At 41.1% G+C, this 27997-nt stretch overlaps 1 protein-coding gene and 1 long non-coding RNA gene across 2 annotated transcripts; one reads left to right on the forward strand and one right to left on the reverse strand.

The window, feature by feature from the left end:
* Positions 1–5537: 5537 nt before the first annotated feature.
* Positions 5538–14436, reverse strand: KLF6 (KLF transcription factor 6). Its single transcript, XM_026101602.2, has 4 exons — positions 13929–14436; positions 10598–11171; positions 8778–8901; positions 5538–8342 (listed from the first exon to the last, which is right to left on the reverse strand). The coding sequence occupies exons 1-4, from the start codon at positions 14028–14030 to the stop codon at positions 8291–8293; spliced, it is 852 nt and encodes a 283-aa protein (XP_025957387.1). The 5' UTR covers positions 14031–14436; the 3' UTR covers positions 5538–8290.
* LOC135327429 (uncharacterized) lies at positions 12932–14382 on the forward strand. The gene is made up of 2 exons (XR_010387543.1): positions 12932–13197; positions 13882–14382. It is a non-coding gene; the product is annotated as an uncharacterized LOC135327429 (long non-coding RNA).
* Positions 14437–27997: the final 13561 nt, after the last annotated feature.

Consider the following 27997-nt stretch of genomic DNA (forward strand, 5'->3'; position numbering starts at 1 on the left):
CATTCAAATCCCATTAATACTATAACATTATTACATCTCTTATTTACCCTTTTCTATCTGTGGGATTAAAGATTAAGTCTTAACAATTTTTTTCAAATTAAGAAGAAATCTCAGTCGATGCAAAGCACTTCATATAAAATACACCAAATTTATTGCCAGAAGAAGATATTTAGAAATACAAAACAAAATCAAGAAATGATAAGAAATATCCTAATCTTGTTAGAGAGGGATGGACTTTACAAGGTCCCAGCTAAAAACGCACACTGAAAAGCATTGAAGTCCAGTGGTCTGCATGAAGATTTCTCATCTCAGCCTCCGGGATGAGTCCATCTGCTACAGGCAGGTGTGATTGTATGGAATTATGGTAAAATATCAATAATATTATCTGTTGGACTAGGAAAAGGGAAACCCCTGAGATTATCGGAGCAGTTTGCAAAATTGCTTTCTTTATCTTTTGGTGCAGGTAATTCCAAATGTGCCTTGGCCTAATTCGGTAGAGCGTGGATGGAATCGTCTCTCTCCCGATAGAGTTTACCAGAGTAAGACCTGAGTCTCATCTAGATGTCTGACTACTACAGTTAATACTTCTACTGCTGATGAATAATTAATTATGGTGAGGATCTATTAAAATCCAGTTGCCCTCAATGTCCTCTTCAGAGTTAGCAAAAACAAATAAAGGAAAACCCAGAAGACTGAGCAACTTGCTTAGCGAAGCTTGAAAATTAACAATAGTCCTTGATGATCTCTGTGTATTCAAAGATAAATCTTATGTGATGAAATAACGTACAGTAGGGTGAAGCATATACAATTCAGAAAAATACAGCTTTGCATGCGTAACTAGATTTTTGATATGTTCAGTATCAAATTCAAAAAGCAGCACATTGTGGAAAAAAAATCTTACTGTACTAGGCAGATCTGCTACCTTCCTGAATTATTACTGAAGCATTTGTTATGCTGCAAAATTCAGCAAATACATCCTCTTCCCCAGCCCGAATAGATAATTTGCTTTTGTCCAGAGCCGGCCACACATTCTGCTTCTAAAATGCACAGAGGCAATAAAGAGAAGATGGAGGCTTAGCAAGTGAAGCACTGAGGGACTAATATTCAGCAATGCTAATTCCAGCTAAATTTATATTGTATTGAAAGAAACTGCTGTTAAAGAACAGCTTGGCTTACATCAAGACATGTGGTTACCAGATTACTTTCTATCTCCGCTCAAAAACATTTAGAGAATTTCTCATTAAAATTATTTAAAGTGAAACAAGTCAAATAAATCTACTTAAGCGTGTTGTTGCATTGCCTCATTTGTGCTGAAAAAATGTTGCTTGTTTTTTACCTTCTATTTTAACTGTACATATGAGGCTTTATTCACCCATTAACAAAATACATCACCTCCCAATTGCTTTCTATACCTCCTTAAATGTTAAACATAAACACATATACCATCTGTTTCCTATCATGACACCAATCCAAAATGGCTGCGCTAGACACCTCCGCACAATAGATCATCTTAAAACACCTTAGTGGTTTTGCTTTATGGAGTTATTTTTCCTGTGACAAATTATAAACCTATATTTCAAGAACATGACCAGTCTGTAGCCTCAATTGGAAATTCGGAATAGCTTTTCTTTCTTTTAATGAAATGTGCTCCCTTGTATCTGATGCGGCACTTTTTTTTAAAGCCATAGGCCACCTTTGTTGCTATGGTAGCCTACAAATCCAGTTAATTTCTTCAGTTAGTAATTTCTCCGCTACTAATTTGTGAAGCATTCAGATTGAAAACATTGCAGTTGAATATAATCACTGCTGTAAGTTACCAAATGATTGTGTAGCTGTTGTGTAACTGGAACTGCAGTGCAAATTGCAAAGTTTATCATCAGTCTGCAATCAAAAATAAGTTTCAGCAAAAAATCACATTTCTGTTAAGAGAACCATTTCTGTAATGCTTGCACTAGTCAACTCCAGCTATCAAATGTTCATGGAAAAATGGACAAAATATAGTCATAAATGTCATTGAATCAAAATTTGGTTCTGAATGGATTACGAATGTACCTCCCGCCTAGGTCCAGCTCTATGAAAAAAATGACTGTGTCTGAAGCAAGTTGAATTCAGTGAGGAATTTCTCCTTGACTTAAATGAGCTTTTGACCAAGGCCTCACAATATTAATGCATGAACCTGAAAACTCTTATTTCCCAGGGCAGCTCCAATGGATCCTAGACTGATTAAACCTCTGTAGACCCCTGTGTAAAGGCAATACCCCATCTGCTCATTCTTCCTTACATGTAAGAGCTCAAGTAGTTATGAGACAGTATTGCTACAGGTTTGATCAAAAATAAATGCCATCTATCTAGGGACCATGAATAAGGGATGAAACAGCTAGTGTAAAGGATAGAAGAGTTAAAGGGGAAAAAAATAAAGATACTATTGCCTTGGATTGTATAATCTCAGCAGAGTTTCTTGCCATGTCAGAGGCTTTATTTCAGAAGTATCCTATTAATGCCTGTTGGCTACAAGACCCATGGAGATGAAGCAACAGCAGACAGACTTCTGTGGTGGTCCAGATTTCCTGGTATCCTCTTCTCACCAGAAATAGTGAACTTCGGTACTGTCCTATTGCCTACTCTATAGCATGATGCTACCCGAGGAAGCAAAGCTTGAGAAAAAAGTGTTGTAGAGATCTCCTTTCCAAACTGTTTTGTCTCCATGGAAGTATTGAAGAGTGGAGGAGTAAGGAGGAAATTAAGTTCCTCTTACACTTTTAAAATCAGAGGGGAAATCTTCACCTGTTTCTTCCCTCCCCCCTTCCCCATGTCCTCCTGTGCAGTTAGAGCTCCCCTTACTGTTTAAGTCTACCTTAACTCCTCTTTCCAGACAAGTCTAAGGAGATCTCCAAGGGATCCCAAGGGGTCCATCATGGTCCCATGGACCTTACCGCTTATTGAAGAAGGTTGTCTGTCCCTTTTGTGTGAATTTACAAGATCACGTACTCTGCTGGTGCTGTGTAAATAAGATTCAGCTACTTTTTGAAACAATCACCACAGTGTTCTTCCTTCTGCTTGTTTGTAATTTTGCTGATGCTATTTGTGCAATTTACAGAGGCTGTTTTTATTCCTCAGAGCTTTCAATGCAATTAAAGAAAATAAAGAGCGAATGCTCAAGCAGTTTAGAGGAATAGGAGAGGTAAAAAACAGATGCAAAGGCAGTGGTACCATAAACGACCTCTAAAGAGAAAAGAATAAAATACAGTTTGTCTTCAACATGCTCTAACAAGCACAACAGTTCTAGATTCGGCTTGTCACGAATAATAATACGGTTCAGAAGGGAGAGAGAAAGTAACATTTAGATAATATGAACATCCAATTTATGAAAACAGCAATCACTTACCCATTGTGAACTTCAAAGTCATCCTATACTTATAATAAATACACAGTTGTTGAAATAAGCTGGTGCATTGTGATGTGCCGTACTGGCACTGCCCACTTGTATACTTGGATTTTTCACACCCAAGAGGAAAAAAAACAGGTTCCATTCCAGGATTTTAACTCTTTCATCTTGACCTTTGTGTGCCTAAGTGCTAACCTTTGCACTAAGAAGCCAACATGTTGGCTCACGGGCTTTGGCCTCATTTTCACCTCATTGAAGTTGTTGGAACTTGCTGAGGCTACTATCGAGGTCAATACTCTGTGTAAGTCACCTGGCAGTTTCACCCTTAAATTCACATCCCTTCCCATTTGCTCTGCGTTTCAAAATCTGGAATTAAGCAAGCCTGCAGATGTGGGTGTTGAAATGCACCAGCCCCGCAAGGGCTATTGCTTTCTGCTTTGCCGTTTCCTTGTTGCCTAACAGGTCTGCACTCCCTAGCCTTTTTGCTTGAACGCTACATTTTCCAGTACAGTGTCTCTGAAAAAGGGGATGGGATCTCAATAACAGCCTCGATAATGCAGTTATCAGGCCGTATTTAAAAGGTACAGTAGACACACACCCAATAAGCAAAAATTTGCCAACCCTTGCTCTGTATTACTCACCCACTGAACATTTTGGGTGGAGAACCTCCAGGGTCAAGCTCAGTTCTTTAAAAATGTTTCTGTTTCGTATACAGACGAGGAGGCAAAATGTCACAACCCCTAAGCGTTTGGTAGCCCTTATTATTTTTATTGCAACTGCAGCTAAGTTTCCCAGCTGCCATCTAGGCTTCACTGTGTGTAGCATGGTACAAGCGATTAGAGGCACTCACAGATGTGTCTAAGTTTACCTAAGGTACAAGATAGGAGAAAGAAAGCTATTCAAACAAAAACAAAAACCTCCCTAAGCAGGACAGTTTAAATAACATTGATGATACTGGAAATAGGAGGCAGAGCAAGAATCAAACTACTACAAGGTGTTGAGAAGTATAAAGGGAAATTTATCCAAGCTACACTAAAGTGAAGAAACAAGATTTTGTTCAAAACAATCAAAAATGCAGTAGTAAAATGTATTATTCCACTCTCACTGCAAATCATGAATTTACTTAAACTACCACGGCTTCGCAGCCTACACAAGGGCATTTAGGAACACCTCACAGGTTTTGCAGGTCTGCTCACTAGCCCATCGCAGGGCTAGCTGAGGCAGACAGCGAGGGGCTCTCCTTTATACTGTTTCTGCCTCGGTTTGGACTTAGTTTTCTTTTCTGTAACATTTTTAGACAATTTCTAATCTAAAACCAAGAAACATTCAAATACTGTGAACTCCATTCACATGTTCAAGTGAGCGCATAACTTTCTAATTTTTTGTCAATAGTTTTACACAGTGGTTTATGGTTTTGGCTTAAGAGATTTTTAAAGCAAGCACAGGTGCAGCAGAAGCCACAAGGCAGCATTAAACAAGTTATGCATGGGTCCGAAGCCAGCGTACATGTGCCAAACATGCTTTAAAGAGCAGTTTCTCTGCTAAAAGGCTATTCATGCAGATGCTCCCATTTGGGTGGCTGAAGGTCACCAACATGTGGGTCAGGTCAGCCCAACAGCAGACTCAAATCTGTGCATCTGGGCTAGGAAAATTTCACATGGTTCCTTCCCTGTGTTCCTGCCCACAATTGTCCCTTCAAGGTTTTGGGCTCGCCTCCCCAGCGCCCAGGCAGTTCGAAGGCCTGCACCTTCGCCGAACTCGTCCCAGCCCAGCCGCCTCCTTTCTGCTTTTTCCTTCACTGCAAATGCCCACTGAACCTTGTTGCACCCATGCAGAACTTGTCCCGCGTGTGGTCACCTCTCCACAACAAACAAGTTGGAAGAAAGGTGCGGTCTTGCAATAACGATTCTCTTAACTGTTTATTCCATTGAAGCCAAAGATGAATCAACAACAGCTTTTCAGATATGGAAGAATTTTATCTTGCTATTGCCAATATTATTTTCTCAAAGGGAGCTTATCTTCCACGAAACAACACGGCCCAAAGATGTTTGTACCCATGTTCAGATGACTCAAGATGAAGTGTCAACACAGTAGCTGACATGCTTTTGTGTGTATGCCTTCAGAGAGGAGAAAGAGAAAACCAGACACGTGATGCTGATAAGAATTTCTTTTTATGTTATTCCAATAAAAAATACATTCATACAGAAATATAACAATCTTGCAAAAAACAATTTCAAATAAAATCTTGTAAAACAAAATTTTTACAAAAATCTTACAAAGAGATTCTTTAGATAACAGGGTGCTTCAAAAACAAAAAAAGAAATTTCACTAATAGAAACTTTTTTTCTTAAATTTCAAGCAAAAATGTTTTATTTTTTATTTTTCAGCTTGATTGAGGCTCAGTTATCACCTGAACAAAATGTACTTGCTTATTAAGAAAATTACAGGCATTTGACATATGGCACACAGCCCCACCCCATCCACACAAGTCTGATGGTATTTCACAATTGAGACAAGCCAGTGCAAGTTTAATGTTTTTTGTTTGGGGTTTTTTTGCTTCTGTTTACTTTCTTGTTTATCAGAATTATGGCTAAGCCAAAGACATTGCAAACAAGTTAAAAACAAAACAAAATCCAACCCTAAAACCATTTTCTGGGATTTTTTTTGTTTGTTTTTGGAAAAAAAGTGCATTTTCAGGCATCTTAAAACAAAAAAATGAAATGAGAATGATTTAAGCCTGTGTATTCCTTAGAACCAGATGATTTGCATATACTTTTTTTTTAAACCACTTATCTACATACATTTCCAGGAAGCTATACCAAAATATTAGCATAGTAAGCAAGACCAATAATAAATAGAAAAAAGAAATGGATCACGTGTTTCATTGCATCAACTGTAGTGAGCTGGTTTAAAAAAAAAATACTGCTTTTGGACAGACTATTTCTACTCTAGGAAAAACAGTCTTTATTTGAGCTGAACTATGTAAAATTAGAGCTCAACCACCACAACAACTAGCTCACTTACAGGTCCTCCAATAAGCTGGAAGGCCAAAATCTGAGTGCAGTTCATCTGCACACAGCTAATACTCTTTTAGCATGCCAATATTCAGTTCATACCATTCTTAAATGGCCACAGATACGCTATTCCAGACAACCTAATAACTACAAACACAGTCAGCAGTCTGAGAAGGACTGAATGCCAACAGAGCCTTTAGCATACCATTGAGCTAAAGGTAAAGCCTCTAAAAATGCTAGATTTTAATAACTGTATCTTTCATTTCTTTGTCTCCTTAATGACCATATTGAGGGGTGGGAAAATCTTCATGGACTGTGGCATTTTCTAGCTATGTGTTCTAATTTTTTTCCTTTTAAAAAAAATATTTATATATTATCTATATATATACACACATACACAGACTGTACACACAAATATACATACACAATTATTTTTCTGCCCACTTTTAAAAAAAAAGTAATATAGTTTCTTTCTGTATGACCAACAGATAGCTAGATATATAGATGTGAAACTTGTGCCTTTTAAGCAAATACATCTTTTTAATACTTCTGTATCTTTAATATGTATGAAAACTTGACATATTAAGTACAGTTAGGGTGTGTATATACACAGTTGTTGTGCAAGGTCAATATAAAAAAAGTCTCAAGGTGGCAGAACTGGTCAGGTATTCAATTGGCATATGCATTATACTGTAACACAGTCAAATTGTCTAAGTCAAACAAATACTGTACTGACATGAACGACTTTTCTCTATATTTGTCTTTGTGAAGGAGGACCCTGGAAGTAACCTTTTTTTCCCCTCATATTATACATTTGATACAGTACAATGCCAGGTGAAAAGAGAGCCTTAATAAAGCATGCATCACCCATACCCCTGTATAAGACCCCCTACAAGAGAAGGTCACTTGCATAAGGCACCATTATTAAGGTCAACAGTGCATTAACAGCTAGAAAACCAGAAGTTAGTCCTCAAGGCATAAATAAGAGAAAAATTAGCTGCATGAGAAAAATCAGTTTCTAACCAATAGTGGTTTTATCCACCCAACAGAAAAAATTATTCATGTTCCATACATTATGTAACATTAGACCAATTGTATTTTAGCTGCTCTTAACTGGAATCAAAACTGCAGTCCTGATTAAAGAATGGAAAAGCATATAGTTCCCCGGAACCATGCAATAACCTTTGTATTATAATGAAAAGTTATAGTTGTGTTACATTTGTAAATACACAGCTTATACAATGGATTACAAATGAGCTCTGTAGCAAGTAAAACAAGCTACTTGACACATTGCACGTTTAATAGCTGCACCAGACACCTAAAGCTCCTCTCACACAGGAACAGGGAGGTCCCCCATCTCCATCCTGGCATCCTGACTCTTTTTTTGTTCCCCCCTTCCCCTCTCTGTTTTCCCTCGAAAAAGGTGCAGACACCCCTCCCCCCACCCCTTGGAAATGATTGGTGGTCGTCCCATCTCACGAGATATTCCTTACATACAAGACATTCAGACTTTTTTTTTTCTCTTACAGTTATAAAACAACCACAAGAAAAAAATGTGCCCCAGCATACAGTCATCAATAGATCCTCATAACATACAGTCGCCCAATCATTAACATTCTCAGTGCACATGCTCACGGCAAAGGCTTAGGAGCCACTCAGAAGGTTAGATACCAGTGTATGAGTCCAGGAAACCCCAAACATCACGCACCGCGGTTGCTATGCCGTTTCTTACATGACTTATTAGCCCTCAAAAGACCTTCAAGGAAGAGAGGTCCTGGAGGCAACTGGGTAGGGTGCAAAATGGCATGCTTTGGCTGGAACACGCATCCCTCTGCTCAAGGCTGTTCCACCTTGACGCCTCTTAGCCCACAGGAGTCACCTCTTGACCCATTCAGAGGTGTCTCTTCATGTGAAGGGCCAGGTGGTCAGACCTGGAAAAACACCTGTGGAGGAAGGAGCGTGGGATGGCACGTTAGTCCCCGGTGGCTGCCGCGCTGAGCTAGACACACAAGGCGACGCGTGCCCTGTCTCTCCGCTATGCCCAAACAACGCTGACGGAGGAGGAGGCATGTGGCAGCCCCTGGGCACGCAGTCACGCATGAGGTGCTGCCGTGTACCCAGGCAATCTGCCACGAGGTGTGAACGCTAGGGGTTTCTCCAAACTGATCTGCGGTATCAGACTACAAACCTCCCGCCAGGTGATTACTGCAATGGATTTTTTTTTAAGCGCGAAAATTCAATAATACATTGAAAGTACTAGACATAGTTGTCTCCTGAAGCCATTCCTTCACAAGCAAACCTTGTGAAAGGTAGCCTACACCCGCTTTCCGACAAGCATTAAAAATAACCATTCAAAAAGGTGCATTTTAGTCACATACCTGTCACAGTGACTACATTTAAAAGGCTTGGCACCAGTGTGCTTTCTGAAGTGTCTGGTTAATTCATCACTTCTTGCGAAACGCCACTCACACCCTTCCCACGAACATCTGTAAGGCTTTTCCCCTACAAAGAAAGCAGATTATAGGTTAGTCATGACTTCTTTCAAGTAAAGATAGGAGCTATCCCTTTCACTCCTATGCAGACCTCCTCCACCCCGCAAAGAGAGCCAGTTCTAGTTTACATATCTAATGTTTCAAAACACATAGGGAAAGAAGGCTGGAAAATTCATCCACCGGATTCCTACTTAACTATTTTGCTGCAACAGCACATCATATAATCCCATTCTTCTTAAAAAAGCTATTACGCAGGCTCACAGGAAACAAAGAAATCCATTCTTCCACCATTCCTGTTCATCCCTAATGGGTCCTTTACTCCTGAACAGGTATCATTCGCCCCATAAAGGTGATTAAAGACAGCAGAGCTAGGTTTCAAAATGCAATTAGGCTGCTGGATTGCATCAAAGCCCTCTGTCACTCAGCTCATCTGCGTAACGTGCAGCCTTCTTTCTGCTGAGCCACATATTCTTGGAAAAAGCCTGCACACCACTTTGAACACTGCTATTTCAGCATTCAAGAAATACCACTTCCATTCACAGGAACGTTCTCAGGCACAGAGCACTGGGGGCAACAGTTCTGCAATACTTCTGAGGCTGGCAGCTATTTATGTCTGCTCAGACACCAAGATTTCAGTGGAAGTTGTTCTTTCCTCTTGAAATAATCTCGTTTTACCCGACTTCCACATGACAATGGGAACATCAGACTTCCCATAAAAATGCTGAGCTCATGAGTCAAAATATGATCTTTGAATTCCCTCTTTCTACACTTGGGGAGAAAAAAAACAAATGCAAAGGTCCTTGGATTGGCACACCAAGAATGACAATCTAATTCCTCATGTTAAGCTATGCCTATTGAGCCAGTGAGTTCCTCTACATATCTAACTGCAGTCACAGAGAGATGTAGATGTAGAATACTAATGCTCACAAAAGCAAATCAGCCAGCTACTTCAACCATAAAATATTTATAGAAGCCCTTAAGTGTCTACCTTCCTCGCTTTCTATCCCAATAACATACAGGATTGTTATTTTATATCTAGACTCCATAACAATAAAACCCTGTTGCTCAGTATTTTAGGAAGAAATTTAGTAGTAAATAGTACATTTTCAGGTCCAATTAGGCTGATTAGTTACAAGGACTAGAACACACTGTGGCTTTCCAAGATTTTTGCTGATATTATAGCCCATAAAACTGTTCACTGGCTTACAACTACAGCTACACTTAATACAGCCAGGGCCTTGGGATGTTTGGCTTAACAGACCTGACACAATGAACTATGAAGACACGTTCTTATGCTATTTAACTGTCTGCCTAGTTTTTTGATATAAAGTTCCTTTTTTTGTAAGAAAGTCTCAGTTTGGTTTTACTTTTGAAATAAACGTCAACAGAGGTCTAGCGTCTATTTTGGCTAGCAAATTTTCCTGGAGACTATATACTGCTGCAGCTTCCCCACTGCAATCTGTTTAAATGAGCGGTTCTTACTTGCTGTGACAGAGGACTCATCTACAGCCAACTGTCTTGGCTTCAGCGGGCTTACGAAGAGAATGAGGAAGTGATGTCGTCCACGCTGGTAAGTCTATAGTACTCTTACATCATCTCTCCAAACCTGGGCTCCCACCCAGTGATTGTGTAATGCAGTGACAACACTACCGTCAGGGGTATTCCCTAAGTACTTGCCAACTCTTAATAAGCAGATGGTTACTAACCTGTATGAGTGCGCTGATGTGCTTTCAGATGTGAACTTTTGGTGTAAACTTTCCTGCAACCGTTAAAATGACACCTGTGAACGCGCCTTCTGCCATCTGGTGAGGTGTCACCATTGACGGGGGTACCTTTTTCTGCAGTCTTTCCAGCGGTACCAGTACGTATTTTCCCCGGTGAATGCAACTCACCCGGCGTACAATTCCATAGCTGAGAAGAAGGTTCCTTGCTCAGCTCAGGAGACGAAGGGGGAGTAGAAGTGACAGACGAACTCAAGTTTCCTGAACTGGCTAAAACATCGCTGATAGGGTCAGAGGTAAACTTCGTAGTAGGCGACAGTTCCTCAGAGCTGTCCGAAGATTCGCTGCTCACATCAGAATTCAAACTGTTGGTCTCTAAGTTCTGACTAGGAGGATTGTCCTCTTTTGGGACACATGTGTTCTTCAGTTCAGATTCCTCCTTTTTCTCACGCGCCAGAATAATTTTGGTCCAGAGATCCTCTTGGCTATCGAATTTGATTTCAGATGCGGATACATAGCATGGTTCACTTTGAAGATACCGCTCCAGCTCTAAGCATGTCTAGGTAAAAGAGAAGGAAGAAAAAAGAAAGGAAGTTACAGGCTTGCTTAAAAATAACACCAACTGTATTTTACACTTCAAAAAGCATGCAGGAATGTAGTATGTTCGATTCGAGGCTTCCATGCTCAAAATAAATTAAAGACTCCTCCAGTCGTAACTAGGTGAGTGCTGCGATGAAAAGAAATCAGTTTTCGAGACCTGGGCAGGAGTTCAAACATACAGCTGAAGGTGCAAGTCAGCTTTGGTTTTCCAAATAGCGTCCTAATGAGTCAGTCAAATTACAACCGTTGTCATCATAAAATCTGTATTTTTAGCAGGCTCATGTAGAAAAGCACCATAAAGAACCACAACAAATAATTATGCTTTGGTCTGCCTCCTCCTCTCAGTCAAGTTGTTTTCTCTCCCTGCCTCACACAAACACAAGGCTGAAAGGACCCAACTGAACACAATGTGCTCTGACCCACAGTTAAAACCCGAACGCTGTGTCAGGAAACAAAGGCACATTTGAGCAGGGCTGCAGAGTCGATGGTCTGGTCCACGTTCAGGGGACATCAATGGAGCAGCAGATAACCACCCATTTCCTGCGCACGAGAAGGCACCACATGCGACTTTCAAAGATCGCCACTTCCACGCGTACCGACACGCACACCACGCAACTGCAACTGCTCCCGTGCGTGTTTGGAGCAACACGGGGCACTTCAGCCCGGGAGAGAGGGCAGGAAAAAGTTCCAGAATAGGAATATCCTATTCGATAGGATGTAAAACGGGAAATTACTCTGAGGTCCTGCTGGGAGTCCCACAATGAACAAGAACTTTATCTACTGGCCAAGAGTGCAACTGTATGAGTCATCTCTCTGTTTCTTTCACGCAATGCCAAAGGAGACTTCCTTTTAAAATCCTGACCATCTGCCAAGAAAGTACTCTGTTCAAATATACATGCAACAGTACATGGACAACTTCCCCCCTGCCCCGTGCTGCCTCCTGCCCCATGAAATGAAACAAAACAAAAAACAAATCCACCTTAAATGGCCGGAGCTGCGGTTTTCAAATTCGGTACATATTCTTTCTAGTCATTTTCAGAGGAATACAGAAAAGGGGTAAGAACTGTTATGGCAACAAGACGATGTTTTGGGATTATTCTTTCCACTATAGGAAACAATCCGTACGGGAACGTTACACAGAAGATGGACACACCAAGTTTCCATACCAAACTCTACTTATTTTAGCCCGATCATCTCTTCCAATCCCGGTAGCAAAACCTGATCCCAAATGCCACGCATTCCCCTCAGAGCCCCTTCCCATCTGTCAGGGGGGAGCACCGCCGCAGGATCAGCACCCCTTCTCCCCCGGCACCGCGCAGCTAAACTGGGTCACATGTTCTGACCAGGCTGGGAGCCTGGGCAAGAATGAACGCAAAAGGAAAAAAAAATACAATAACAAGGAAAAGAAGGAACCCACCACCACACACGCTCAGTATTTCTGTATTTCCCTATAATTAGGTAACTGGTTCACATTAAAGAAAGGTTTTGATGGAGATGACACAATAGTGTATTGATTTCGCAAGAAAACAGGAAAAAAGCATTTATTAAGATCTTGTTAAACTTTAATATTACCGGCTAATTTAAATTCCTCATTAGATAGATTAGTAATGGGGACCAGAATGAAGCTCTCTGCAAGTTTAAATGCCTCTGAAGGCTACTGGGAAACAGGTCTGGCCCTTTGCCAAAAACCCAAATGCCTGAAGGAAACTACTTAGCTCAATTTCAATCACGTACTGTGGAGCTGCTTCTTTGAAAGGGGAAGGGGGGAGGGAAAGGGGGGGGAAAAAAAAAGACATTGCACACAATTAGCAGGCATGCGAAGGCTGTAACACTTTGCGTTTCAACCTTCTCGAAAGGCTGCTCGTCCTTCCCAAAAGCAGGTACTGGAGGTGGGAAGTCTGCCCAAGAGCCAGCGGCCCCAGAGCACAGGCAGCGCAACCGTGCCAGCAGCGATCTCCTCTCCAGCAGTCCAATTGCTTGGACCGGTAATAAAAATAATAACGATAATTTTAAAAAAAGCCAAGAAAATATGTCCATGGAAGGGCAGCAGCCCCCGCTCTTCCTCCTCGCAGACCCAGGCGATCAGCACGGCGATCGCTGTCATATGACTGACAACTCGCGGACGGTGCGAGCCCCGCGCCGGACAGCGACCGCGCAGCTCCGCGCCGGCCCCGCGCTGCGGCCGCGGCGACCGGCCCCGCGCTTTGGGTTTTACTATTATTTTTATTTTTCCCATCATCGCCAAGGGACAAAAAAAAATGCAATGCTGGGGGGGGGGGGGGACCAGCCCTTGGCAGGCGCGGGGGACCGCGGTGCCCAGAGCCAGCTGCGGAGTCGGGACCTGGCACCGGCGCAAAAGTTTCGCGGAGCGCAGCGCGGGCGCGCAGCCGCGCGGGGCCGAGCCGGGCTGCTGCGCGCCTGACAGCCGCTCCCGGGCGGGCGCACGCAGCGCGGAGAAGCGAAGATGCGCAGATAATTTAAATCCCCCTCGGAGCTCTTTCCAAAAAAAAAAAAAAAAAAAAAAGAAAAAAAAATCTATTTAAAAGCAAGACACCTGCTTCAAAACATTTCTAAACGATTGTGCTAAATGCTCCCCAAATTCGCTGCTGACACTTGTTTTTTTTTTTCTTTTTTGCTTGGTTGTTTTTTTTTTCTAAATCCGCTCATAGGGCTTAAAACCGACAACAACAACAACAACATCGACATCCTCGTTTACCTGTTGCCAATACTCCTCCAGGGACGGCAAGGCTGAGAAGTAACCCGTGTCGTGCACAATCTGGAGTTCCTGGAAGATGCTGCACATTGGGAGAACATCCATGTCTCAAGTTGCAACAACAAAGTCAGTGCTGGTTACAAAAATACAGATGCCTCCTTTATGTGCAGGGGTGAGGGGTGTGTGCGGGGGGGATGTCAAACCTCTTGTCTCAGTTTCCAAGCCCCCCCCTTTTCGCCAGAGAAGAAGAAGAAAAAAAAATGTATATAGAGATATATATTAATTCCTTTAGGAGCTTAAGGAGGAAAAAAGACCCGAAGTTTCATGCAAAGTTTAATTGCACAGCAATGTAGGACGTCTCCAAAGGCTGCCGCTGCGGCTCTCCCCTCCCGCGGCTGGCGGAGGACACTTGCGCAGGAGCGTACACAATATTTGCAAACACGGCGCTGACTGCAAATGTAACCCCCTGCAAAACTTCCCTATTCAAAGCTCTGCCCGGCCGCACCGCCGCCCCCGCCCCCCGCGCCCTCCCCCCGCCCCGCGTGATCCCATTACGCCGCCGGGCGGCGCGGCCCAATCTCCGCCGCACGCTCCTTACCCCGCGTGCCAATGATGTCAGAGCCGCCCAATCGCCGGGCCGCAGGCATCGCGGCTCCTCCTGGCGTGACCGAGTCTTTCCGTAACGGCTCCCGCCATTGGCCCGATTCGAAATTCGCCCCGCGCTGATTGGCGAGCTCCGCGGCAGGCTATTTTTAGCAGGGTATATAAAGCGGGGAGCTGCTGCTTTTTCGGGAGGGGAGGTGTGTGTTCGGCGAGCTCGCGCGAGCGGCGTGGGGGAGGGGCGGCGCGGCGCGGAGCGGAGCGGAGCGGAGCGGAGGGCGCTGCGGTGCTGCCGGCGGGCGCTGAGGGCGCTGCGGAGCCGCTGGGGCGAGGGGGAGGCAGTGGCAGTGGCAGTGTCCGGCCGCAGGAGCCTTCCCGCGGCGCCCGGCGCCCCTCGGCGCGCTGCCGGCCGCCGGGCCGGGCACCGGGCCGCGGGCGGTTGGCGCGGCGACCGGGCTCCCGGTGGCCCCCCGGCGGCGCCGGGCTCTGCCCGTGGCCCCAGCAGCCCCGCAAGGCTCAGGAGGCAAAAGCCGAGCGCCGAGTGTGCAGCCTGCTCCTGAGCTGCCGGGTCTCGTGGGTCAGGCTTTCCCTGTCAGCAGGAAGCCTGGAAATTTTTTTTCCCCTCCCCTTTCTTTTCTGCAAGCGAAAGTTAATATCTGTGTGTCACTTGGCCTGGGGGCAGCTACCAGGGCTGGCGAGCTCCTGGCCTATGCCGACGGGCAGTGCTCCTCCAGAAGTTCAGTCTCTGTGCGCACTCCTATCAAACCACTGGTATCTGTGTGCTGGTGTCAGAGCACTGGTGTTTTTGAGACTAGCTCTTACTCTAGTCAGAGTTACAGATGTCTTAATGTAACTTTAAAAATTGTGGTTATCAGCCTTCCAAAGGAGTGTCCAGCACAGGGAGCAAGTGCATATGATGCCTTTCTGTTATTAAAGGACTTATAATTTTCCACCAATGTTTTTATCTGTTCTGTATCTGTTGTTGGTTACCTACAGACAGTAACTAAAGTATGAAGTGTTTGTTTCTTCTGCTTTTTGTCTTCTGTGAACTGGTGATCGCTGACAGAGAAAATGTCGCCAGTCGGCGACAGTAATATGGTGGTTCCATAAACAAACAACTGGTGCTGCTGGAATCAGCTGCTTGGGTTTTTGTGTGCGTATGAAGAAAAAGCTTAAGGTCAATTAAAGCATTATTATATGCTTAGAAAAATAAGCCAATACAAAAGACTGAAAATATCTAAACTGGGAGAACTAAGCTTACTTGGCCAAGCACATGAATATACATCCAAAATTGCTTTGTGGACGATGGTCTAGATAGTTTTGTGTCTACCTGTGGTCAAAACTACACTCCAAAGAAAGTGTGGAGAGAAAAATAAAACCCCCTTGATTTAAAGGGGTGAATTACACACCTAACTGGAATCTACTTTTAGTTCTGTGGAGTTGAGTATTTTGTGGCCTGAAATGTGATGTGGGCTCCAGTCAAATATAATGTGGTAACATAATGGGAAATTTTTACTATTTGTGTATCAGACCCACTCCCTCTTTGGATATGATTTTAGTTTCAAACAGAGTGACAGTGAATGCCGCCGTCCACTCTCTGCTCTTTCTATTCCCCCCCCCCCCTCAGTTTGCCCCTTTTTAGCTGTGTTCCAGATTGCAGAGGTCTGGGCACCTCACAGGCTGGGAGAGATTTACTGTGCCTGTGTGGAGTTGGAAGCATCCAGGATCTTATTTTATTACAGTTATTTTCAGGTAGGCAGTATCTCCAAATGAAGGACAACTAGGATTAGTGACTGTAAATTGATGGAGATGCAATTAAAAAAAAAAAAAAAACCTCCTATAATGAAGTACGTTTTTAGCTGGCAAGTAAAGTTCTCATGCACTTCTGCCAGTCTGTGATTGGTTGAGCAGTGTTAAGGTTAATTGCCATAAGGAAAAATAAAGCAAGTCAAAGAAAACCATGGCACAGATGTGGCTATGCTGCAGTAAAAAATATTTAAGTTATATCTTTATTAAATGGTTGCTTTGTTGGGCCATTATAAATGGTTATTTAAACCAAAATTGATATACTTGTCACTGAATGTTTTAGTTTGAGGTTAACTGTATTAAGAGATTTTAATCTTAAATAATAAAAGGTGTCATAAAACTAAGGGCAATCCCAGATAACAAAGAATGAGTAAGACTGTGTAGAGGGAAGTAAACAGACAGTGTTTTTACCCAGGGTATTTTTAATCAGGAATTAAAAGGAAATGGTGTGTCAATAAAATACTGTGGTCTTGGAGACTGTTCCATGAGAAGAAGGTTCTTGCACTCATGGTAGCCAGGTTGAATGAACGGATGGAGGGTGAGTTGAAGGGAATGTGTTGTACTGTGTGAAAGATAATAAACATAAGGACAAATTTTAATAGTCCCCCAAATGAAAGAACAAACTAATGGAGATATTTGAAGATATAATTTGGTCCTAATGACTTTCTTCAAGCTATACATAGTAATAAAGTCTCAAATATCTGTTTTATACCACTGGCATTTTTTGAATCTTGAGCCAGGATGGAATTTACCTTGAAAACCTTAATGAAAACACGTTGCAGCTAAAAAAAACAAACAAAAAAATAAACCAAAATCAGTCAGTCCCTTGAGGCTGCATCACTGCATTTAGATGTGCCAACCTAGGACAGAGCCAACCTGATTTAGAGCAGAGGGCTGTTCAGTGATGGTAGTGGTGAAGGATGCTGAAGCATGTGTACTAAGTGGTCAGGACCAGGGAAGGAATATACCTCTTCAGTTCATTGAGTAAATTCTTGTGACTACCTTACAGCTAATTTAGTATGTCTGTCCCTGATTATGCAGAGGTAGTCACTGATGTCCTGTAAATGACTGGAGTGTTTTTACCTCAGTATAGGCTCGGTCTGTTGTAAAAGTAGCAACAATTTGTACAAATCATATAAGATCACTTCAAAATGTCAGCGTTTTGCTAGCAGAGTTGCACAAGAGCTTTGAAGTAGAACTGTCCACAAGTAAAGTTAGGATAATCAGTCAATTTACCCCTTCAAGGCCGTTAATTTACAAATATGTGCGGGGGGGGGGGGAGGGGGGGTGAAGCCTGTGTGCTTTAATTTTTTTTGATTCATTAATTTTAATAAGGTTCTGCCTGAAAAGCTATATTGCTACATTAAATGCCCCACCACTTTTCTGTAGTAACTGCTTTGTCAGGGATGGTGGAACATTCCTGGAAAATCTTCTAGCCTGCTTAGCAGGCGACAGACCATGTTTTTCCAGGTGGGCTGTGCTCTGTGTGAGGCAGGGGGAGCACCTGTTCTGTTCTTAGAATATTCATACATTTTCAGAGGACATACTAGCTGGCTTTGTGCTGTATTCAGTGCTGAGGGTAGGAAAAGGAGAGATCCTTTTGAAAATACTTCATGTACAAACAGATACAGGGAAGTTAGATGAAAGGGGAAAGAATCAATAGCTTGTGGTTTGATTAGGATAAATGGACTTTATTTGGGGGGAAAAAAAGAGAGAGTCAAGTGCATGAATGCATTATTGGTTAGCAAAGAAACTTCTTGAAACGATCTGCTTCTGAGGTGGTAAGTTGCTAAATCGAAAACTAGTATGCAATGTGATTCTACCACAGATAAAGTAAATGCTATCTGAGGATATATAAATAGAAGCGTTATGAGTAGGCAAGCAAGTGGGGTGATTCCTGATCTGTCACTCTGGCAGAAGCAGAATTACAGAATTACATTTCAGATCATAAGCTGGCCTAAGACAGAGAGAAAGCTGAGATCATTAAAAAGAAATAGTGACAAACATACATTAAGAAGGAGTTTTGGTAGATGTAACCTGAATTTGTGCAGCATATTAGAAAAAAAAGCTAGGAGAGGTGATGTGTTGTGCTACAAATACTGGTAAAGAATTAACCAGAATGGAGGGACAAAATTGTTGTCATTAGCTAATGTGAACAAAACATGAAGTAATGACCTACAACTGAGTCAAGAGCTTTTCTTATTTTTCCCTCCTACTCTGCAGACCAAACCTGGAGCTATGTATTTCCACAATTTACCTGTAGTGCTGCCCACAAGCTTTCAAGCTCATGTTTTTCATGGAGTTCATACTTTCAAGCTCATTCACTTTGCTACTCTTACATATGCATAAACAGTCACTGAGAAGGCAACACTCTGGGAACTAGTCTGAGATCCTTATCAGCACCCAGAAACAGTATTAGACCAAAAGATTAACAATCCTTTTTCAGGTAGACATACCATACAATGTTCTCCTTAAGTCTGCATACCTCCGCCTGGAAGACAGTTACATTTTTGCCTCCGTAACTGACGCTGGAAAGGTGTTTCTGTTTCTCAGTGCAGTAATTGCTAGTGATGGTCTCCTAATTCCAGGCCTATCTACAACCAGTGTATTATACCTGTTTCCTCATGTGCCAATGTTGTTCTTCTGCTTTAAATAGTTCCTTTTCCTCCCTGGTGCTTAGCTGCTTGACATATTTATGAACAAAATTATATTCATTCTCAGCTTTTTATTGGGTGACTGCTTTAGTAAAGAATTAGACCCTATTTCCACAACAGCCTCAGCAGAACAGTCCGTTTAGTAGTACACGAGTATTATTGATAATTATAAGTCCTATTTAAATACCACTTATTTTGTGGTTTCTAATGCAGCAAATAGCACTTGTGGGTTTTTAAAGTATTTAAAAGCAGTGTTCTAGTCCTGTGCATTATAAATAAAAATTACAGTTCAAAAAGTTAACAGTTTTCATTTTTTGTGGTATCTGAACCTTAGGATGACTACTTCTCTAGTCTTCCATAAAATCTTCTATGGCTTAGAAGACCTGAATTTCTGTTCTTAGAAAAAATGATGTGAATGAGGTAGCCTTCCAAATCTTTTTTTTTTCCCCTCTAAGTTTGAGTAAAAAAGAAAAAGAAAAGCAGACTTTGTTTGCAAATTGTCTTTAGGAAAGACTTGGGTTGCAGGATAAGCATCCTCATAAGTAAACGAGCAACTGGGGCTTGTCTGATGCCAAGTTACTGATTGCTTTCAGGAAGTTAGTGACTGCTTTCCCAGGTGGAGGAGCAGCAGTTGCTGTGATTAATGGTGAAAAAAACAGTCTGAACTAGGGAAAAAATGGTGTCGCTGGGCATTTTACCATTTTTGCATGACCATTTCTTCCTTTTTGCCATTGCTAATAAGAGACCATTATTTAACAATGCATTAAGCTGGGAAATGCAGTTCAGACAAATTTTGGAAGTTGCAAGAAAAGGAACCTGATATGTAACAATCATTTTGTGAAATGGAGTAAGCAACTGGAGGGCTAATGACAGCTAGAAATACATGGACTGTCTCACTAGTTGCTTGTGTCTGTCCAAGTAAGGCTTAGCAAAAGCATGAAGGGTTAGATTATAACTGTGAACTTCATGGAAGAATGCCAAGAAGTGTTTGTAAGCAGTGATGCCAGTTAGACATAGGAGTTGCTTGCTTGGAGTGGTCGTGAAACTGCCTTTTCTAGGAAGTAATCGAGGCAGGACTAGATAAGGAATTCTGTGGAAACCTCAGCTGAGAATGGCAGACCTTTGCTTGGAATGAACTACATGGCCCAGGATACCTTTTCCGACTCAAACATCTCAGCTCTGACTTTATGCTATGTGTATCATGTGGGTTGTAAGGTAAAGGGTTTCTCCCTTGTGTCACAGGACTCCTTTCCGTAGTGCATGGGAAAAACAAAATACCTAACCTGCTGCTGCGACAATAGTGAGCTTTCCTACTAACAAGGCACGAGCAGATCCTTTTCACCCTTTTAACTTGACTTGTTCCTTTGGTTGCATGATACAAGAAAGCAGTCTGTTTCTCTCATTATGAAGAGTGAGAGTCAGTACTGGTTTTTCTTTTGTTTTTCCTCCATTAGCATAAGCTGCAAAATTAGATTCAAAATCTAATATACATGCATATTTCAGAGTAAAATGAGAAGTGGTCTTTCAGCAACTTACCCTTCTTTGGGACACAAGGAAATAAACATAGTCATTAAAGAGTCAGCACCATTACCACACAGTGAACCTTTACTTGCTGTTCCCACCTATTGTTATTTGAAATACCCCATTTCCTGTTATGAGTAACTGTTGCCAATGGGTAGGATTCAGATCTCATTCACATTGGTGCAATTCTAGTAACTTTGGAAGATCAGTAGGGAAAAGGAAATGAAAAGCAAGTGACTTTGATGAAGTAATCCTGAGTTTACACTGAAGTACTCTGGGTTTAATCCCAGTCAGTGTCAGAAGTTAGCCCACTGCATAGGAAATCTGCAAAATTATTTGCTGTTTAAGCCCCAAGAGAGACCCCGTCAATATACTCAGATTATTATTATTACTGGTATCATGCAGCAGGATGATAGCAATAATAAGGATAAGAATACTTTATAAGTATCTGAGATGAATGGGTATACATACATATATGTACACACATAATAACTAGTTATTAGTTATTATCCTAATGGAAGCACCTTGGCTCCTCTACTCACTGTAAGAAATTGTAAGAAATAAATAAATGAAGGTAAAAGGGTATTTTTTCCTGAGAGTTTATATTCAAGTTTAGTGAGAAAGAGAAAAAAAAAATCAGCTGTTGTTCAAAGTGCAGGAGAAAGGAATTATTATCCCTACGTAATGAGGAAACAGAAACACAGGTAACTGGAGGATCAGACCCACGAAAGTGCCCCTCAACTCTGTTAGTCATCTTTCTCTACAGGGAAATTTATTGGAAATGTAAATGCCTATATGACATTGTGAATCTTTGCCTGTTATTATCTCTGGGTCTCAGTTTCCTAATATGCAAAGAGGATACTACTTCCTTTCTTCAGTCTATGCCAAATGTAATCCTTGGCCCAAAATCACAAAGAGAGATTATGGCAGAGCCAAGATCTTCTGAGTCCTAATCCAGGCCTGTTATCGTAAACTCATCTTTCATTTGGTTTTGAATAACAACCAAAGTGTTAACCCTATTCCTATACATTTACAGACTGATGGAGGTCTCATCTCTGATGGTCATTTTCATTTCCTGCTGGCAATTTCACAAGCCTTTTAAAGCTTCTTTTCCTCTGTAGTTTTTTTTTTTTTTTTAAAAAGAGGAAAGATGACTTTCTTCAAGATTTCTCCAGGAAAGCTTTGCCCATCATCTTGGGAGGTGAATGCTGTGTGATTTTTACCTGGTGCTGGAAGCATCTGTTAGCATTTTATCGTTGCATGGTGTTTTTTTCTGTCTTCCTTGCCTGTCATTTATATCTACTCCCTTCTCCCTCAAAAATATTTAGATTGTTAGAAGATTTCCTAGTTTTTTTTTTTTTTTTTTGACAAATGAAAAATGGTTTGCTTTAAATGAGCACTTTTTGACTGTAAATACTCTAGGCAAGTTGCTATTTTCAAGGGAAAAACAATTAAGTTAATATTCATACACTAAAGCAAAATTCCTTCTTTCTAGATCTCTCACAGTCTCTTGCCGTTTATGAGATTATGGGTAATGCACGTGAGGATTTTTTTTTTTTAATCTCATTTGGCATTAGTTTAGAAAACATGGATTTCAGAGGCATGATAGAAATCAATAATTAGGTTCTCTGAAGCATAAAGACTTTGCCTTATTTCTTTAACTTGAGGGGGCTTTAACCACATCCCTCTTTTTTAGTATTGTCTGATTTAATATGAAATCACACTTTTGTTTTAAGAAATGCTGATGGCTCTTTGGGGGAAAAAATTGTATTTGGAGGTAATTGTGCCTCTGTGTTGTAAATCTAATTTTAATAGAAGTATATAGTGCTTTCTCACTCTTTTAGATGTAATTTTTAATAACGTTTTTGGTATAGCAGAGTATTTAAGAGTAATTATCTGATTTTTGGTGTCTTGTTCACCTGAAACCTGATCTATCAAAATGAGTGTGGAAATAGTTTGATCGAAAACATTATACACATGAAAAGAATTAGCCACCCCTCCATCATGTATGAGTGGCTCTGGTGGAGCTAAACGTTTATACAGCGATGACCCAAACTAGACCGTAGTCAAGTTAATTGAAATTTGATGCTTACAGAAGCAGTCATGCTAGGAGAAAGAGTTTTCTGCTTATATTGTGATAACACCTGAAGGCCACAGCAATGCTGAGTCCCATTGAGCTACATGTGGCAGGAACACATAATAAATGACAGACTTCATCCCCAAAAACTTAGTTAAATGTGACTTTAGCTATGGCTAATTGGTCTCTGTACAGAGTGTATTTCTGCTGCTGATCATTTCAAGATCCAATGTATTAATGATGACTGCGCATTTCTCATTTCCATCAATAGCTGATGGCAGGGCTGTGTTTAGGGAGGAACATGCCAGTTTCCCAGGATCAGGAGGGGTCCCAGCCCTGTTATGGGCAGTGGGAAGGGAAAGGAGTGGGAAGGTGCTGCTGCCGAGGGGTCTCATGAGCCTAGTGCTGCCTCTGGCTGAAAGTCATGGATGGTTTATGTGACTGGCTTTGAATACTGAGTTTGTGACGAGAACATCTAGTCCCATTAAACTGACCTAGAGACCCCATGGTACTAGCCAAGCTGTACAGATACATCCAAATGGACGACCTCTTGCCTGACAAGCTGGTATTTGAAAGAGACAAGATGGACAAAAGCATGGTGAAAGGAAGTGTTGGAATTGGTGTTCCCAGTTTATAGACTAGAGGATCTGAAACAGTGGAAGTCTGTCTACACAAGGAGATTGAAGTGAGAGTCTTCAGTGGAAACGTTTCCTGCTAACTGACATGCAGTGTCTGTGTCCAGTTGAACAGATGGCTTTTGGTTTGCTGTGACTCATTATTGCTACATGGGGGCAACATCCTCTGAAATATGAGCTTTGGGGGTTTCTATCCTTTGCTCCTTTGTACTGTTGCTGGGCCCAAAGGATTGCGGAATTGCTCTCTAGTTTTTGGCTGATGTTCATAGTATTACTTTTTAGCAACGTAGGCAGCAACCTTTGAAAAGACTATGTTTCTTTTATGGAGATTGTCTCACAGGGGAGAAAAAGTCATAGAAGGAAAAAGCTGGTCAGAGCGTCATGGAAAGCAATGTGGGAAAGTGGAGGATGCAAATAGTGGGTTGAGTAAGGTGACTTCTTGTTCAAAGGAGAGTAGAAGCTTCTTACCTGAGTGTTTAAAGACACCAGCACACAATGGTGCTTGTGTACAAATAGTTAAAATACCATCAATTCCCTGTCTCCACGAACTATAACTCAGAATATGTGGTGTTTCTGTACATTTATAAAGTATCAGACAGTGTTACAGGGGCTGCTTCACAAAGTAAAATGATGCTAAATTTGAAAATTCCAAAAATGCAAATAAATAAATAAATAAATAAATAATAAAATAAACTGTCCTAAAGATTTTTGAGCAATAGAACTACTGATTGCTCAAGTAAAATTCCATTTAATCCAGTAGCTTTCAATCTTCCCAAATCCTCATGGGATGAAAAGATCAGCCTTGTGGCACGCTCAGAAGGTTAATGAATGTGGACTCTGGAGACAGTTCCAGAGTGAAAGACTTCTTATAGAAAATGTGTTAGGGAAAGTGTTTTAAAAAGAGGGCACTAGTTTAAGCACTTCTGTGAGTTACAACTTTTCTACACAGTGAAGAAACATGCTCTTTTAATTAGTCACTGGCTGCAGCATTGAAATATAATAGTATGAATATCAGCCAGAAGTAAATAGCTTCTGCAAACACTGACTTCAGGTATAACAAGCTTGCTCATGAAATCCTGCTTATCAGGCAGCTGCATTCAGCAATAACTCTTGTATCTGAATAATCCTTGGGGTAGCTCCAAATAGGGGGCACAGCACCATCACAGTAGCCTAATCTGCACTTTGCCAAAGGCCAGGATACACGTAGCAAAGCCACAGTTGTTATTTAACCCGCAAAGTGTATCCCAGGGTCTAAATAGGGCCCTGAAACACGAACTCCCAGCTCAAAGCATCACCCAAAACAGAGTCCTTTCCAGTCCATGTGGTTACTTCCTGCACCTTTTCAGCACTGTTTAAATTTTTTTTCAGGCTTGAGACACATCCATATGTCCTTTATCCATGCTTAAGTCTTGAAATGAAATGTGGAGCATTAATTTTCATACCAGTGGGCTCAAATATGACAGCCCTGAATGAATACACAATATGTGTAATTCTTTTATCCACCATAATCTCAGCGGATGTCCTCTTATTTCAGTACAATTGCAACAACAGGGACCACTTAAGTAAAATCTCTAGAGCAAAAATCACTTAATGAAATGACCTTTCTTGTGAAATTTCAATATAATTGCAGCATTTAGTATTTATTTAATTATTTTTAAAATGCCCTTTTTTACTAGCCACTCAAAAAGTTCTGTGCCTAACCGCTTTTTTACACTCAGACACCTCTAAAAAAATCAGCAATATTTGCTTTTTCCTTTGCAACCTATATCTTGGAGGCATGTGAACAGGTGAAGATCTGAGTTCCACCAGAAAATATAGACTGTCGCTGCTTATGAGCAATTGAGAAAAAGCTAAAGTTACAATCTTTAAGTTCCCCTCAAGGACTCAAAAACTGTAAGAGAATAAAACAAAGCCCAAACACAAGAACAGTAGCAATGCGATATAAAAAAATACTGACTTTTGGAACAATATCATGAATTTTAAGAAGTCTGACAAATAGCATGTAGGATTTATTCTATTTAAAAGTGCTGGCTGGTGTTGTTATATTACAGATGTCATCAATCATCATGCTAAATATTTCACTGCATTCCTTCTGAGATCACTGGGAATCTTTTCAGATTTTAATGGGATCTCAATCAGATTAAAAATACAGAGTTATGATCCTTCTCCTGGCTCCCATACAGACTCCTCTGGTGTCTAATTTAGATTTCATTAGGCTAACATGATATCGTTAATTAGACATTTCACTGATAAGAGAATAGATTTTCTCTTATCAAGAGAAAATCAATAGAGTTTCTCAAGGGAACTCTGACAGATCTAATTTACCTGGACTTCATGAAAATATTGGAAGTGATATTACACAAGGAATTATTAATATTTTCATTCCTGACCTTGGCACAAAAAGTAGGAATGGAGTAGTGAAATATACTGATGACACAAAGCTGGAAGACATTGTCAATATGGAGATGGATAGTACTCTAATACCACAGAAGAAGAAATGGCCTTGAGGGCTGGGGTAATACCAATGGAAAGAAAAAACTGTGTGAAATTCAGGGTCGTGTACTTATGTACCAAACCCAAGATTTTATTTGGCACCACAGGAGGTCATCTGTTAGAGTTGACAGAAGAACAAATAGGCCATTTAGTCATTGATTGTGAAATCGTCTGATCATGAGATCACCTGGTTCACTGGAGGAATTTCAGCTGTAGGATGGTAAATGAAATCATGGGATGTTGTAGGAATTTCCAGAGATAAATGCTGGGATGCAAAGTCCAATGTAAGCTCTTGTCTGGAATATCATATCTCACTGGGGTCTTCCATGTTTAAGAAATATGCTGCATGTGAACAATTGCAGAGAAGGGGGACATGTGGCCTAGAGAACCTTCGTTGCAAGAGGCAGAAAGTAAAAAAAAAATGCTTATTTAGTCAAGACAGCTGAGGAGGTATATGTTTGTTTTCTGAATCAAGGGAATAAACACGAGGGAGGTATTTAACAAGATGCAATACATGCTAAGGAAGAGTTCTATAGAAAGTGGTTATGGAAAGGTTGAGGCTCAAGACCAGGATGTTTTTGGTTTAGACTGGGAACAAAGATGTGCAATAAGTCTTTCAGTAGTAATAGTGGACCAGAAATACTATTAATTAACATAAGAACATAAGAAGGCCCTACTGGGTCAGGCCTATGGTCTATCAGGCTCAGTATTCTGTCTTCAACACCAGTAATATTTATCTAGAAATGCAGGAAATTCAACTTCAGAATTTGTGGTAATGAAGGACTTCATTTGCATTCTCCCCTTAAAACAACAAAAGCAAAAAGTCGATGTCGCTAGATCTTAGGGAGAACATGTGAGCCTGGCCACTTTCTGCATTCAGTTCCCCTCGTATTCACTTAGTATTCAGAATTGTTGTACTAGTGATAGACATTACATCTGTGCTTTAAAAAAATCTTTTTATAGACCTATTGCCTATGAATCTGTGTGACTCTTTTTTATTTATTTCTTTAGTGTTGTTTTACTAATAGTTGTCTGTTGTCTGTGACAGTAGGGGTTTAGGCTCTACGTTTGTGTAGGTCCCTCCCAGTCATCTCCTGTGTTGCAGTTCTGAGCAGGAACAAGTATTTGTCCTTGCTGAATTCCTGTGATCACTCGTGTCAGCCTTACACAATGAAAATCTTCAGCTTTATGACTTTTTTAATGTTAAGGTATGTTTAGCTTGTTAAGAGCAAAATATTATGGTTTTGTAACATAGAAACTAGTATTCTGGTCCTATCTCACCTTTTAAACCATCAAGCAGTATTTGAAATAAATGCACATGCATTCACTTTTCAAGATACATAGCAGACATATTTCAGACTTTAAATAGGCTTTTTGCCTCTTGACATGACCACTCAACTAGAGTTGTTAGTTCAGTTCTCACTCTCAGGCTATATCCAAGAGCAAGGACAATGATGATGGACTAGGATTTGCATGTTATACACCACACAAAGGAAAGGGGAGTTTTATGCCATTTACAGTGCTTTTGTTTAAAAGACAGTCATGATTGCTCTTGCATTAGTTACAGACAGACAACTGGGCTGGAGGCAGAGCTGAGCTGGCACTTACTCACTTCCAACACACCTTCGTCTTTCAGACTTTCTCATGGGAGTGAATATTCCACTTTCTAGCAGGTTCTCTTCAAAAAAGCTGCTTGTATAATCAGGGTGACTGTTCTGTATCATCACTGGCGTTTGGTCTTTACCTGCCACATGTCCTTGATGTCACAGTTCCCATACTAATTTGTACTTATGCAATTCTACTTTTATGACCATGATTCCCCTCCTTAACCTATGTGAGCTTCAGATAGTCATAAAAACCTCAAGAAATGTCTCTCTGGGAACCCCCAAATATTTGTCAAAGGCCCGATTGTTTCTTTTTCATTCACTCCTGCATTTGTTTGATGTTTCTAAATAAGATTTGCTTTCCTGTTTGGTCTACAAGATGTCACTTTCCTCAAAGTGAAACTACAAATATTCTGATAAATAGGCAGAAAGGTTGCCTACTTTCACTTCTGTAAGTATTTAAGTATCTCTTGTTGCACTAGCTTTAACAAGAAGTGTATTGAATTTATCGAACTGATTCACAATGAACATTTCTGATGCTTACAGTAGCTGCTTCACAGGCTCTTGCTCTTCAGAGTGGGAAACACATCACTGTTGTTAAGAGCTCTGTATGATGATTGCTCTTTTCCCTTTTTGTGGCTAACAGGAAATATGTTTAAATTGCAGAACAAGAAATGGACAA

This window comes from Dromaius novaehollandiae, chromosome 2 (assembly GCF_036370855.1).
Source record: "Dromaius novaehollandiae isolate bDroNov1 chromosome 2, bDroNov1.hap1, whole genome shotgun sequence".
Lineage (NCBI taxonomy): Eukaryota > Metazoa > Chordata > Aves > Casuariiformes > Dromaiidae > Dromaius > Dromaius novaehollandiae.

Excerpts from the sequence above, each read along its gene's own strand:
- KLF6 (XM_026101602.2), bottom strand. The coding sequence starts at position 14,030 with ATGGATGTTCTCCCAATGTGCAGCATCTTCCAGGAACTCCAGATTGTG. Across the intron at positions 11,172-13,928 it reads TGGAGGAGTATTGGCAACAG|ACATGCTTAGAGCTGGAGCG; the intron begins GTAAACGAGGAT and ends TCTTTTACCTAG. Across the intron at positions 8,343-8,777 it reads AAATGTAGTCACTGTGACAG|GTGTTTTTCCAGGTCTGACC; the intron begins GTATGTGACTAA and ends CTTCCTCCACAG.